Source organism: Amblyomma maculatum, chromosome 5 (assembly GCF_055883805.1).
Source record: "Amblyomma maculatum isolate TAMU_Amacu chromosome 5, ASM5588380v1, whole genome shotgun sequence".
Classification (NCBI taxonomy): domain Eukaryota; kingdom Metazoa; phylum Arthropoda; class Arachnida; order Ixodida; family Ixodidae; genus Amblyomma; species Amblyomma maculatum.
The window spans coordinates 28,577,340-28,591,961 of NC_139348.1; the positions used below are offsets into that span (position 1 = coordinate 28,577,340).

Sequence of the window (14,622 nt, forward strand, 5' to 3'; positions counted from 1 at the left end):
GCGCCAGAAAACATTTGGGGGTTGAACACAGTGCCAGAAAGTTCAGGGCACAGTGACGAATGTCGCCAACGCCAACATAGAACAATGGTTTGCATATTACCGTGCAGCTCTACGAGCCAGCCGACAGGAGGGTAGCTTCTAGTTGGACGACAAGGAAGGAAATGACCTACATTGCAAGAGCGAAGTGATTAGCGATCCGTGCCATGGTACAGCCGCAGAGCCCACAGCACGTTGTACGTTTTGAAAACTTTTGGGTAGTGTAGAGAGTTTAAAATAGCCGACCAATGCTCGCATAGATTATCTGCCTGTTTCTGTAACTTTGTTTCAGTGCCAGTAGATGTTAGAAATGAAATTGTGTTAGGGAAGAAGTTGCCATCCAGTTTGTGAACTAGCTCCCACATTTTTTTAGATGTGACTGAGCTATTTATTGATATGTAATTTTGCCAAGAAGCCTTCTCGGTGTTGCGGCGGACATACCGTCCTTTAGCTATCGCCTATATGAATTTCGTGGTTTTCGTTTGCTCGGTACCTGCGGAAGGTTTCCCAAGCTTTGTTTTGTTTCTGTTTTCTTTCTCTGCACTCGCAAGAATACCACACTTCACGATTTTTCAGTACCCCTCCTGAAGACTACAGGATAGCTACAAGCGCTGCGTCAACGGTGGAGGCAATAAAGTTTTCATTTAACTTGTCAACACTGAGTTTTTCGGAAAAGACCTTTTCCAGGCTGGCTTCAGACTGGAATAGAGTACAGTTCGCAAGGTGAAGCTTCCACCGCCTGGGTTTCTTTAGAGGGATGCAAGGTGAGTGTGTTAGGCTGATAATGACAGGCAAATGATCACTTCCAAGATGATTGTCAAGGACACCCATTTAAAATCAGCAACAATTGATGGAGAGCTAAACGGCAAATCTAAAACGCTCATTCTCCCCGTGATTGGGAAGCAGTATGTATGCTGTCCTGTATTTTGCAGGCAGACATCATTGCCTAATGTGAAATCCTAAAAAATACGGCCTCTAGTGTCTGTTTGATCGCTTCTCCAAAAAGTGGAGTGGGCATTAAAATCTCCAACAACCAGATATGGTTCTGGCAGTTATTCTAAAAGCTCTTCCAGATCATGAAGGGTTAAAATTAGGTGCGGTTGGAGATACAGTGAGCATATAGTTATTGTTTTATAATGAATGAAAGAGACGGCAAGAGCTTCAAACTTAGGTTTGAACTCCATTGTGCACTACAATAGCGACACCTCCAGATAGTCTATTTGCTCCTTGTCGGTAACACCGAAAGACATGTCCTTTCAAATGTTTGGATGGGGTCCTAAGTTAGTTTCCTGTAGGCAAAGGACTACAGGAGGAAATGAGTGTAAAATGTATTTTAAATCATAGTAATAATTGATAAGACCTCAGCAGTTCCAGTGTATCAGCAACGCCATTTTTTTAAGAATGCCCCTCACCCTAACTTTCATGTCTGTGGTCCTGTTATAGGAATTTTTGCCCTCCGTTTTCTTTCCAGAGAGTTATGCCACCGCTGCAGCGGGGACAAAGAAGGGGTTGTGTCCGTCAATTGCTTCCTCGAGGGCTTTGAACGTTTGGGGAGAATCGATATTTTGGCTGCAAGCTTCTCCTGTGGGAGAGAAGCCTTTTGAGCTGCTGGCTGCGGGGCCAGTGTGCCCTGTTTCTGCAATAGCAGGGCAGCCTTCGCTAACCCTCGGCGGAGGCCAAATCCTGCTTTGGTGTGCCGCCCGTCCGTTCCACCACATTGGCATTGTTTGGTTTGGCTGTGAACACAAAAGTGCCCTGTCCAGTAAGATATCGAGGTCGTGCCTCTTTAAATGTTATCCTTTCCTTTACTTTTATTGTACTGATGTCCTTTTGCTCCTTCCAAGAAGGACATGAGCGTGAGAATGCGGCTGTTCACTTGCACAGTTTTCACAGTGTTGTGCAGCTTCACACTCGTAGGCATTATGTTCGTTTGAGGCACCTTTTGTGCATATTTGTCAGCCATGGCATGTCTTGGAGCCATGACCTAATATTTGGCAGTTGAAGCAACGTCTGGGGTTTGGTATATAGGGTCGGATGTCTACATTGCTACTGCCAACTTTAATGGGTTCAGGGAGTTTGCTAGAGTTGAAAGTCAGAACTGTGTTTTTTTTTTGTATTTCTTGGTTGTTCTTTCGGACTTTGATCCTGTGCACACCGATTACGTTTTGCTCGGAAAGGCCCTGTAGAAAATCTTTGTCGGTGAGTGACAGAATGTCGTTCTCTGAGATCACGCCTTGGACTGTGTTCAAGGATCTGTGTGCAGAGACATTTATTGCTAGGTTCCCAAATGTGGCAAGCCGTTGAAGGTTGAAGTACTGGTGTGTGCTTTGGAGCTCAAGCAGGAGGTCCCCGCTAGCCAGTTTACTAACTTTGTACTCGGGGCCTAGTATGGTTGTAAGAGACTTGACTGCAAAAGCATGATATTTCGGGAAGCACAGCATGATATCTCGGGAAGGTTTCATGCTTCGGTGCAAAGAACTGAGCTGCTACACCGGTCTGTCGTTTCTTGGAAAGGCAATCAGTTTGTTTGGAAGAAGAAGCTATAAATAATGTATGATGTTTGGCCGCGGTTCCAGCCACCCACCATGGAGCCCAACGAAGGGACGGGACAGTAATTTGCAGGCAAGTCCTATCCACGTCAGCAGTACACCGTAACTATAACTTAATATGCTTAACTCACGGTAGTCAGCCACACAAGGTGAACCCTTGCCTCCTGGAAGTAAGAAAGAGAGAAGAGGACAGGAGAGCTGTAGGATAGAAGATAGGAAAGGGAACGATGGAGGGGAGGATAGGAAAAGGCATCTGTTTTGCCCTGGGTGGGTCAGCCGGAGGTGCCGTCTATGGGAAGCGTGGGCCAACGTAGTGTGTTGCCTCCGCCAAAGGGGCCTTAAAGGTCCAAAAACTCGGCATCGGCTCAAATAAAGTCAGTCGAGAGTCTGCGCTTGTCGTGGTACCTTCAGGTCTGTGTCTCTTTGTGCGCAGAGTCCCGCTTTTATTTACTGGCACGTCGTAGCCCGCGAGTATCCTGCATGAGTTTTCGCTGAAACTTCGGGCATATGGAGTCGCATCACGCTTTCTCTTCTTTTCTTTTCTGGCTCTGGCTGTAGAGGCTGCAGCGCGTCGTTCTTGTGAACGGAGCACTTGAGGAAGGTATTCGTTTTCTTTGAGGTCTTTCGCTATGCGGATTAGTTCATAAGCTTAATTTCCTGGGCTTGAGCAAAACATCAAGGCAGGCTACAGCGTTGGCGATGATTTTTCTCGCCGAGTTGGATATGTCCATAATCCCCCGGCACTTATAGACCCATAGCTCTCACAAGTTAACTTGCAAAGCATTTTTGAAAGAGTTCTTAATACCAGATTAGCCCTTGTTCTTCACTCCTGAGAACTCCTAGACATTGGCCAATGTGGGTTCAAAAGAACATGTTTTACAACGGATCACCTAGTACGCCTTGAAAACACTGCCCCTAAAGCATTTATAAGGAAGGAGCCCTGCCTTGCCGTCTTCTTTGATATGGAGAAGGCATATAATACTACATGGAGATTTGGCAACCTCCGTGACCTAGCAGATTTAGGCATACGTGTAAACCTGTCCGAAGAACTTCTTGTCTAATCGTTCATTTCGTGTGCGCCTGGGCTCAACATTTTCAAAGAGCTTAGTGCAGGAGAATGACATACCACAGGGTTGTTTCTTATATTACAACTCTTTATTGTAAAAATGAATTCCATAAGCACAGTTATCCCAAAATCCATAATGTATTCAGTTCATGTTGACGACCTACAGATTGCATACACATCCTCTAACGTATGGACATGTGAGAGACGAGTACAGTTGACCACAAATAAACTAACAACATGAGCAGACACAAACGGATTTCAGTTCTCACCTCAAAAAACAGTAGCTGTTCTATTCGCTCTCAAACGGGGCTTACAGACAGATCCTACGTTGCACCTAAACAAAACGAAACTTCCAGTAAGAAATGAACACAAACTTCTATGCGTAACTTTTGACAAAACTCACCTTTCTTCCTCACGTAAATGCCCTGAAGAAAAGGGCTTACTTTTTTCAAACATACTAAAAGTTCTTTCACGTATGCACTGGGGTGCTGACAGGACATACCTTAAACAAATTTAAAGATCTGTCGTACGCTCCTCCTTAGATTATTACTGCGTAGAGTATGGGTCAACTAGACCATCATATTTAAAGATATTAGACCCGGTACATAACTCAGGACTTCGACTCTCATATGGAGCATACCGAACTTCTCCTATATTCAGACTGCTTGTGGAAACAAATAAACCTGCTCTGTAAATCAGAAGAACTTCACTTACATGTCCCTATGTTTTTAGAATCAGATCTCTGCCAAGGCATGTCTCATATTTCCTAGTAACAAAACGTCCTTCTAGAAAACTATTCACCAACAAACCTAATGCAGTGAGACCCGTGCTCCTAAGGTTTGAGCAAATGTTTGAGCTACCGGATTGTTTACCTGGTATTGCCAAAAGGCCTAAGCCTCTACCTCCTTGGTACCAGTTTCCTGCAGTCTGCGACATCGCTCTCTCTCTCAGCTCCAAACCACAATAAATCCGCAAGAACTTGTCATACAAGAATTCTTTTAACTGAAAGAAAAATACAGTAGCTTTACGGGCTTCACACGGATGGCTCGAAAACAGATCAATATTTTGAAAGCGCTGTAGGTCACGGCGAATGGGAGAAAATAATAATATTTCGACAGTGCGCGTCAATCTTTAAGGCTGAATGTTATGCTGTCCTTGTTGCCATGGAGAAAATAACAAACGAAAATCTCAGAAAAAGTATTATTTACCAACATTTCTAAGTATAGTCACAGCACGTGATTCAATAAATGCAGCCATACCATTACTGAGAAACATCCTACACAGCAAAGTAACCATTACAGATAAAGGACGAAACATAAAAACTTGCTGGGTCCCCAGTCATGTAGGAATCCAAGGTAATGAGAAAGCAGACATGTACGCTGACAAAGTTCGAGACAAGAAAGTGAAATCTATCGTTTTCTCAGCGCGTAGCCGGACAACAAAGCACGGAGGAACAAGTAGTACACACAGACGCTGTGTGTACTACTTGTTCCTCCGTGCTTGATCCTTGTCCGGCTACACGCAGTGCGAAAACGATGAAAAATAAACCAGCCCGACAGCTTGTCCTCTTCCGGAAAGTGAAACAAGTGCAGATACCATCAAAAGACTGCATGAAATTGGTACAATAATAAACTGATGTAAACATGGTAGTCCACATAGAACTCTGAAAGGAATAACAAACTACACCTCATAAAGCCTGTGATAGAAGAGTGGTAGACGAGTACCCACCATGAACGTTCCAAAGAAGTGGCTCTATGCCGTCTTCGCATAGGACACACATTTTTAACACACAGCTTCATTTTAACAAAACAAACTAAGCCCTCGTGCTATTCATGTGGACACGAGCTAACAGTCATCCACATTTTACTCTCGTGCAGAGAACTCGAACAACTGAGGAAAACCATTTTACGCGGTTTTACTAAGAACATATTCCTCTTCATCCAGCGTTGCTTTTAATTGAAGATGCTCTCGTTGATTTGCCCTGTGTTTTTAGGTTTTTAATAAAAGCGAATGTATGCAACACTCTTAACCTTGTGGTTGGCACATGATAGCCTATGTGCTTATGTGGCACTAAACCAAACACAACACTTTATTTGAAGACCACTGGATGTTCTATTGCTTGAAATTGTCGTATTACACACATGCGCAGTCAAAAAACCTGCCTTTATTCAGATGCAGTTTGATGAATGGGTCACATACGCGATCTTACCCCTCTTTCTTAATACACAGAACGCCTCAGCCAACGCACGTGCCATCTGGTATGGCTCCTCCTCAGGATTTGGGTATTTGCCAAAAAAGATAGGCATGGCTTATCGAGTTGAAGCTGACGCTATCCAAAGTAAACACCTAAGCTTCAGAGTTCTATGAGGACCTTGCTTCAGATGCTTTCTGGAGCCGTTATTAACAGCAAGCACGATAGCTTAGAAGTGATTTTTTTAATCCAAAGAAATCGTAAGGCTGTCTAGCCCTTTAGGTGTATAGAAAGTGAAAAAGGCACATGACAGCGGGAAATAAGCGAGTTTCAAAACTGTCTAAAATTGGTGATGGTAGAGGAACCGTTGGTGACTAGGAACTCGAGAGATATAGTTACATGCCTACAGGGTACTCCGTCTATAATGTATGCTTTTTCAATTGACGTTGAAAACCAGTTGTTTTCGTACCCCACAATGCCCTCTTCTTCGCCGTAAGGCCTTGCCGTAAGGTCTGGCGAGTTGCTAGGACAGAAGGTTCACTCGAACTTGTGACGGCGGTGTGGCCCAGAGTTCGACGTAGAGACGATGTTACACCACTAAAAGTCGTCTACACCCGAATGAGAATGGTCAACGACGAGAGGCAATGGGTGCTCATACGTAAAGTGCTTCCCCTATGGCATAAATAAAGCTGGAAGCATAGAGTAAACTACTATGCGCAATAGCCATGTTTTTACTTTCAAGCCGAACTTATGCGTAGCCATGCAGATTGTTTTTGCGTAACTCCAAGTTTAACCACAAGCTAAACCACTGCTATTTTTCTCCCGCTGCCACACAATGACGGCAGCATCCACAATGGATTTTCAACAGAACAAGTTCTGTTACACGACGGCTGCTTATGATATCACGTAACGCGCACTGCTCGAACAGCTTGGGTTTACGCACCCGTTAGTGCCCTCCTGGTTGGGGTAATGGTAGATATAGACGGCGAACTGCTGCTCCGGCAGGAACACTGATCGCGTGACGTACAGACACCGCATGCTGGCGTCCTCCACCGAGTCCAGGATGCCCACGTAGCTGTCGAAAGCTGCCACCGCCGCGAACAGCTCTCGAGTCTTCTCGTTCTACAAAAAAGGGGGAGCTCAGGCCCACGTCTCCGCAGTTACTATAAGAAGCGTCATGGCCATACAAGGAAACATTTCATGCTCTTCTTACCACTGGGTATCCATACCAAAACGTTCGAAGATTATATTTTTACTTCTGCATAAAACCCCGAGCCAACTGCTGAAAAAATTTCATACCAATACTTTTGCAAGATAAGTGCATACAGAGCGCGAACAGAGCGCAGTTCAATTTGCGCAGAACAGGTGGCGCTAGTAATGCAGCCACCATTTCGAGTATCTCAGCCGGAAACCGCTGCTGCACTGCTGGTGTCGCATGTGAAGTGCGACAGGTAGCTCAGTGTCCGGCGATATGGTTGTGTATGATCTGCTTTCAGCTGCAACGCACGTGTGGCGAATTCGATAAAGAAAATATAGCTCCTGGCCTCGCACGCGGCGCCAGTTCGTGCTCGCGTCCAATGAAAGAACAAAGCTCCTTGTTTTGTAATTTCCACCATACCTGCAGCACCTCGCTGGTGCTTGTTTTCCTCTTTCTTGGTTCCGTAACACAACAACATGCAAAAAATACCAAGAACAAGAATTCTTTCGAAAGCGGCTCGTGCCCTTACCGCGCTTTGAAAGAACAGTCTACTTTCTCTGTTATGTAGCTGAAAACCACTCAAAATTTGGAATATTCGCACTCAGCGAGCAGTGAATTTGATTGGTGAATAACCACTGCCAACACCACCATCATCCTCAGCATGACTAGATGAACTGAAGAGCAAAGGCCGCTCTCATATTCGTTTAATTGAAACGGGTCCTCTTCCTCCTCACCCTCGATGATGACGAGAAGCATTCGCTGCAGTTTGAAAGACTGCGAATGTGACCATTTCTGCTTTGGGTTAAGCTGGGCTGATGTCGAACGTAGGCTGACGACCTTGGTTGGGTGTGTCTTTTCGGAGTAGATCGGGGAGCGCGAAGATAAGTTATATGTCTGCAAATTTGTCGACGGCAGCGGTCATTGTGCCCTTATTGAGATGCCGGTATTTTTCGGCGAAGTTCGTTACCAGAACCTGAGTTTACCCTCTCCAGAAACTGGCGATGCCTTGTGCGATGCCGAGACTTCCTTCCAAAGGCAACTGGGTGTTTTCTCTGATGACGCCTTCGGCGGTTTCGATGTCTTTGCTGCCCGCGCGGACTACAATTTTTGATAGGGGCTGCACGTTCATTTCTTCGTCGAGTACGTTTATAACATGATGCGCCAAAGTCTGCGTAGTAGTTCAGGCGTTGTCCATCGATAGCTCAATGAGGATTGAAAAAAGCTCGATGACCGCACGATGTTCACTGATAAAATTCAGGCCCAAGCTCAAGTCTCGCAAGCAGCTCAGCGAGACCATAGTAGAGGCTCTTTTTCCTTCGTTTTCTTAATTGATTGGCGTCGCGCACGAAGGATGACGAAAAGACCGATATTTTTTAATAATTAACAACTTTATAAATCAGAATAAAATGATTAGAGTTAAAACGGGTAAAAGTTTACAGTACGAATGACATGAAGTCGCCTGAGTCTGTCAGAAGATCATGACGAGAACTCTGAGATTCCCGACGAGGTTTCTTAATCTCTCCGCTTGTCACCGATTAGGAAGGTCCGTTCATGGCACACTGTAGACGTTTTGAACCTTTTGGGTGCAAAAAGGGTGCTGCAGTGTTCCCGGTCTAACATTCCTTTATAAACAGTAAGGCAGGGGTAAGGCATGGCGGTTAGCAATCGAGGTTTCCTGTTGGCTGTCATGCGGTATGTAAAATAGAAGAGGCGATTAAATAAAAAGCTAAAGAAAGAAATGCTATCTGAACGCCAAAAACCGTTGCAGAAGTGTCCTGAGCACTGTGAGGGCAGCCGCGCCCCGTGGCTTCAAAAGAACACATCATAGGATTTTCGACACCCAACAAATAAGATTTGCAAAAAGAACGATGTTGCACAGTGAAGCATCCCAGCTCTACTCATAGCATGTTAGGTCGAGGATAGCATTACACCTCTAAACATGTAAAACGATTGAGTGTGCAGGCCTTCTCTTGATGCAAGAATAGCCTGTCACCGCTTAGATAGGTTGCCCAACGTTCTTCCAATGGATCCCACGTGACCCGCTATTGCACACACCAAGAAAAGCACTAAACTGCATACAACGCAGATATCACATGACAAGACAAAATACAAAAAAGAAAAACTAACAATAAAATTCGTGTCGGCGCTAGCACACGTGAACTCGCAAAACACAGGGCAAGAAAAGCGAAAACAAATCACAGATGCGTACAGACTTCACGCGATCCAACGCAACTACTGGAAGTACAAACGAACTCCGATGACTGCCTCTACCCTCTGCATCTCGTCGCGGCGCAGCCTAACCGAAGACGAAGTACACGCACACAAACAGAGTCGCTCTTTTCCCTCCGTTTCCAAGAAATGGCGTTGCCCGACCGAAACTTCGCGCGAAGTCTTCGCGCCGGAATTTCGATCCTTTAGCTCAGGCCAATAACGTTCGAAGATTTAGGTCTTTCCGGCTCAGTGCATTACTAATGGGACGGCATCGACCAAACCGTAAGCTTGCGAAAGAGACAACGAAGAGAGTTGGTCACTCGGTAAGCGCGGCGTTTACTCACAATCGGTCACGTGGTTTAGTTTCGCTCGCGAGAGCCAAGTGTGCCGTTTCTAACGCGTTGCCTTTGTTGGATTTCTGCCCCCAACCGTTCAGTAACGTACGTATTTGGTGAACGGGGAAGAGGGGGGGGGGGGGGGGGACACAGGAACTAGACAATTCTCGCGAAATGGCTATTTAGCCTAAAAGCCTATTTAGCCTAACATTCTAAATGCAGCTGACGGCAGACCTCTTTTGACGCACGTTGCATTTAATTATCAACCCGCCTCACAAATCGTCGATGCTGCAAAGGCGGGAAGGGACTACTAGTACGCTGTTGCTGCGCCGTTGGTCGGTACACGAAGGTTGACGCTGCCGATTTTATGGGCTGGTCCTGAAATATGATCTGAAGCAGAAGAATCGGACCAGCTCGTGCTCTTTTCGCACTCCGGCGCCGACGCACACTTTCAGTCAGACGCCACCAGCTTCCCGGGTAACATCGCGAACCGAAGCACCAGGCTCAGGGGTTCACGCATTCAGTGCATGCAGCGCTCGGGCAGACGACTTTCGAAGAAATCGGAAGTGTGTCCGTGACGTAGTGGCCGTCGCAGCTGTAGCCAATGTCAGCCTGTCGTGGCCTGTCACTCTCGGTAGTTGTGACGTAGGTATACTTCAGGCCGAATAGTTTCAAATCTTACGGCCACGCGAGAACCGAGTAGCCCACGAATTTCAAAATGCGCGGTATTTAAAAATTAATAATAAATGGGTGCCTTTGCTTCGAGGACTTATATTTTTGGGGAACGCTCGGAAGCATTCGTTCTACACATTCAAAGCGTTATTCAGTGGCTTTTGCAGGTATTCTGTAGTCCCTTTAAAGTTGTTCTAAATGTACACGCGCCTGGAGGATGGCTGTGAGCAGGCATAAATTAATAAATATATATTGTAATAATTTAACTCATTTTAGATGTTAGTCGAACGGATATTTCTCGATAGCGTATACAAGTGAATAGCATCCAAATTGAGACGTATCGGTTCTTTATGCACGTTAAGGTGGTGTCTCTCGCCACTTAGGATGGAATGCAGTTCTGCGATAGGGATTCGAACTGGCGACGTATGCACCTTTAGTCGTATGACGGGGAAGAAAAACCGAGAAATGAGATGGATAGTACCATTTCCCTGCCAGAAAAACTAACGTAAATTAATAAAAAGGCGCTGTTTAATGTATTTCGCCCCTGCTTATTAGTAGGGGCGAAATACATGTCCCAAATCAAATATGGAGGTCATACAACAATTTAATATCTAAACGATCTCAACCAACTCCAGTAGAAATTGTAGTAGATGGCGTCCACCTCAGAGGTCGTCCCTTATCAGACATGTTCAACGAACACTTCTTGACGGTTGGTGAAAATCAGGCCGCACAAACGACGTGCACTGATCCAATGTCATTTCTTCAAGTCAGTCCAAAATGTTCAATGTTTCTCTCCCCAACAACAACAGCCGAAATGTCTAGGTATATCATGTGTCTAAAAAATTGTTCCCTTGGTGCTGATAACATTAAGGGTGAGATAGTGAAAGCTGTATCCGATATTATCGCACCTTTGTTGTCACATATATGCAACCAAATGCTCAAAGAAGGCAAGTTTACAGAGAAATTAAAGATTGCGACAGTTTGCGTAATACATAAGACAGGAAGCTATAATGATCCTAATAATTATCGCCCAATATCCGTTCTGCCTGTCTTCGCGAAAATTGCCGAACAAGTTATCAACACCCGCCTTATTTTGTACCTCGCTAAGAGCAGAGCTATTGCCAAAGAACAGTTTGGATTTCAGAAGGACAAATCTACGGAAAAAGCTTTACTTCTCATAAAAGACAAAATAATCTATAACATCGAAAACAGAATGTTTACACTTGGGCTATTTTTAGACTTCAGAAAAGCCTTCGACCCAGTCTGTCACGAAATGTTACTACGCAAATTAGAATTCTACGGGGTACGAGGCTCAGCCCTCAGTCTTCTTGAGAGCTACTTGTCATCCAGAGTGCAATTTACAATGACCAACGACATACCTTCCAGCTACGGCCTTATGCGCACTGGTTTGCCACAGGGCTAAATACTGGGTCCCATTCTATTCCTAGTTCATATAAATGATATTATTAATATCCCTCCTTGCTCCGAAACAGTTTTATACGCCGACGACAGAAATATTTTCTTTACTGACGCGAGTTTACAAACTATAGAGAGTAAAGCAAATGCCTGGTTAGAAAATCTCTCATTATGGTTGCGGGCCAATAGGTTAGAATTAAACATCACGAAGACGAAGTATGTAATATTCAGAGCTAAAAAAAAAATAAAATAAAGTCATAGGAGATGAGCCAACTATACTATGCAATTCAAATGTTATACAGCGTGTAAAGTCAATAAAATGTCTTGGGGTTATATTTAATGAATACCTGCTGTGGACTGACCATATTAATCAAGTAAGAAAAAATATTTCGCAATCTGTGGGCCTTCTAAACAAATTTAGGCTTCTATTATCAATATGGCTAAAGAAACAACATTATTTCAGTTAATTCAATCGCATCTTCACTGTTGTCTGCTGGTATGGGGCGATACAACACAGGCTAATTTCAATGCTTTGTTTCTGCTACAGAAATAGGCCATTAGAGCAACTGCTAGCCTAGCTTACTTAGAAAGCACGGACCAGTGGTGGAACAGCTTAGGACTATTAACCATTTTTCAGTTAAAAACTCTTCGGCTAGCGCTTGAAACGTATAATACAATTCATTCTGAACCTGTTTTTTGTAACACCAGAACTACCTCAAAATCCATATCACCTCCGGCATATGGAAATCAGAACACCAAAAGCAAGAACGAATTACGGGTTTAAAACTACTAGATATCAAATGACTGCCCTTTTAAATGAAAACAGAAATATCCATGACCTCTTGTACCAATGTAAAAGTAAAACAATTTACAAGAGAAAAATGATTGCACTGCTGACTGCATGACCTTTTTTTATATGTTGTGATATACTGTGTATTCATACCAGTGAACATGATTCTTTTTCTTTCTTTCCTTTCATATCTTCCTGTATTTCATCATTGCTTCTTTTCAAGAAATCTTAGTTTACTGTAACATGCTCTGTACAGTTTTTCCTTCTTGTATGTTCATAGTAGATTGCTGTACCAGCAGTCGTGGCTTGTGATGGTTTCATGTTGTTGTTTTTCTTATTTATTCAGAACACCTTAGGTTCAGATATTGTTATTTTAATGGATTTTGTTTCATGTGCTTGTGGAAATTGATGTCATGATGACCGCTACACATATTGTATTTGCTTGTTTTGTATACATGTGCCAAATGCATTTTGCTTTCCCCAAGGAGGAAGGCCCACGTCAGGCGTCGTGCCTTTTGGCCTCCTTCCTGATGTGTAAAAAATAAAATACACTTCAAATAAATAAATACTACTACTATTTTCGCACCTGAAATGCCCTCCAGATTTTTAATATTTTGCTCAGAACAGGAAAATCGCATTTGTATACGCAACAGGGGGCTGCTGTCGTGTGACTTTTAATGACCTTCACCTGACACGTGGTAAATTCACTTTCACTCCCTTAACTTCCGTGCCACATGTTATAAGATAGGCTGAAAAACACTTGTTCGGGAGCTCGTGAAAGCTGATCACAAATTTTACCCTCTTGTGTTCATGCAAAATTACCACGTTGCTCAGCTGAGATAAACTGCGTGGCAATGAGGATTACGCAATTATTCTTCTTGCTGTTAAGGTTCGCGATGCTAGGCGTTATAACAAAAAACCTAAGACCCCCGTGCTTTCAAGATTCAGCAGGCGACGTTTCTTTTTTTTTTTTTTATCTCATAGTTAACTTCAAAAAATTTCAGAATTGCTGGTCGAGCTAGTTGGCAGTTCTTGCTTTCTCTAGTTCTTCCCTAAGGAAGCTGCTTTGGGTTCAGTTTTCCTCTGCAAATCTTTGAAACGTCGCGAGCGTGCACTTGAGACTGACTTACCGGCGATGCGCCTCCATGCGTGAGCGAAGCGGCCAGGACGAGTAGCAGCGCAGAGGTAGGATTGAGAGCCATCGCTAGAATGTACGAAGCAGAACTGCAGGACCACAGCGACCTATAAATACTTGCTCAAAACATCACGCAACCCTGCACTTTTATGGCGCACATATTTACTGGCGTGCGCAGAAAAAGAAACACAAAATAAAACGGCCTTAATTGGTTCTGAACAAGTGTGCTGTCCACGTTGCGCCAGAAAAGCACGTCACATAAATTGCACTTTCCCGTAGCAACGTAAAGTTTCTGCGAAGAACGCGTAGTAAACAAAAATCTAATCCAACCCAATATAGCAGCTGCGTATTCTATTTTAGAACGGATTAGTGTTTTATAAAGTAATAATATAAGAGACGACGGAGTTTTCATAAAGTTTCGCGGTACGTAGCCCAGCACACGGTTACTGTTGTTAATAATGCACTCGATATGACGTAACCAGGTGAGGCCTGCAAAAATGTGGACACCCAAGTATTTGTATCTAGAAACAGATTCAAGGGGTACGTTATTTAGGCAGCATCTGGAGGGGGTGTTAGCGTGTCGGGATACTCTCATAACTTTACATTTGCCAATGCTTAGGTCCATGCGCCAATCGTTGCATCACGAATAAATGTGAGAAAAATCGCTCTGAAGAAGTTTAGCACCGTCAGGGGATTTTATTTCATGAAAAACAACACAATCGTCAGCGATCAGATGAATGTTAGATGCTATTTTGGGAGGAAGATCGTTGATGTAAATGAGAAACAAATGTGGTCGAATAACTGACCCTTGAGATAAGCCCGAATAAACATCACTGAGTTATAACTGTTAGCACAAAGTGATAAAGATAAGCTTTATTCTCCGTAAACAATGAAAGGACGCGAGGCTAAAAGCTGCGACCGCAGCTTGAGTGGACCGCACTCCCTTGCATGTGAACAACAGGTGGAACTTGACAGTGGAGCATACAATACAAAAGAAAAGTACCGCTTACACAGAAATGTTGG

The 14,622-nt window shown here is 44.0% G+C and overlaps 1 protein-coding gene across 1 annotated transcript in view; it reads right to left on the bottom strand.

The window, feature by feature from the left end:
- LOC146187912 (uncharacterized) overlaps nucleotides 1-13,682 on the bottom strand; it is a 60,555-nt gene extending 46,873 nt beyond the window's left edge. The window contains exons 1-2 of the mRNA XM_084603060.1: nucleotides 13,595-13,682; nucleotides 6,786-6,964 (exon numbers count right to left, since the gene is read on the bottom strand). Coding sequence (XP_084459186.1) covers nucleotides 6,786-6,964; nucleotides 13,595-13,666 — 251 coding nt within the window. The 5' untranslated portion in view covers nucleotides 13,667-13,682. The remainder of the gene's footprint in view (nucleotides 1-6,785; nucleotides 6,965-13,594) is intronic.
- Nucleotides 13,683-14,622: the final 940 nt, after the last annotated feature.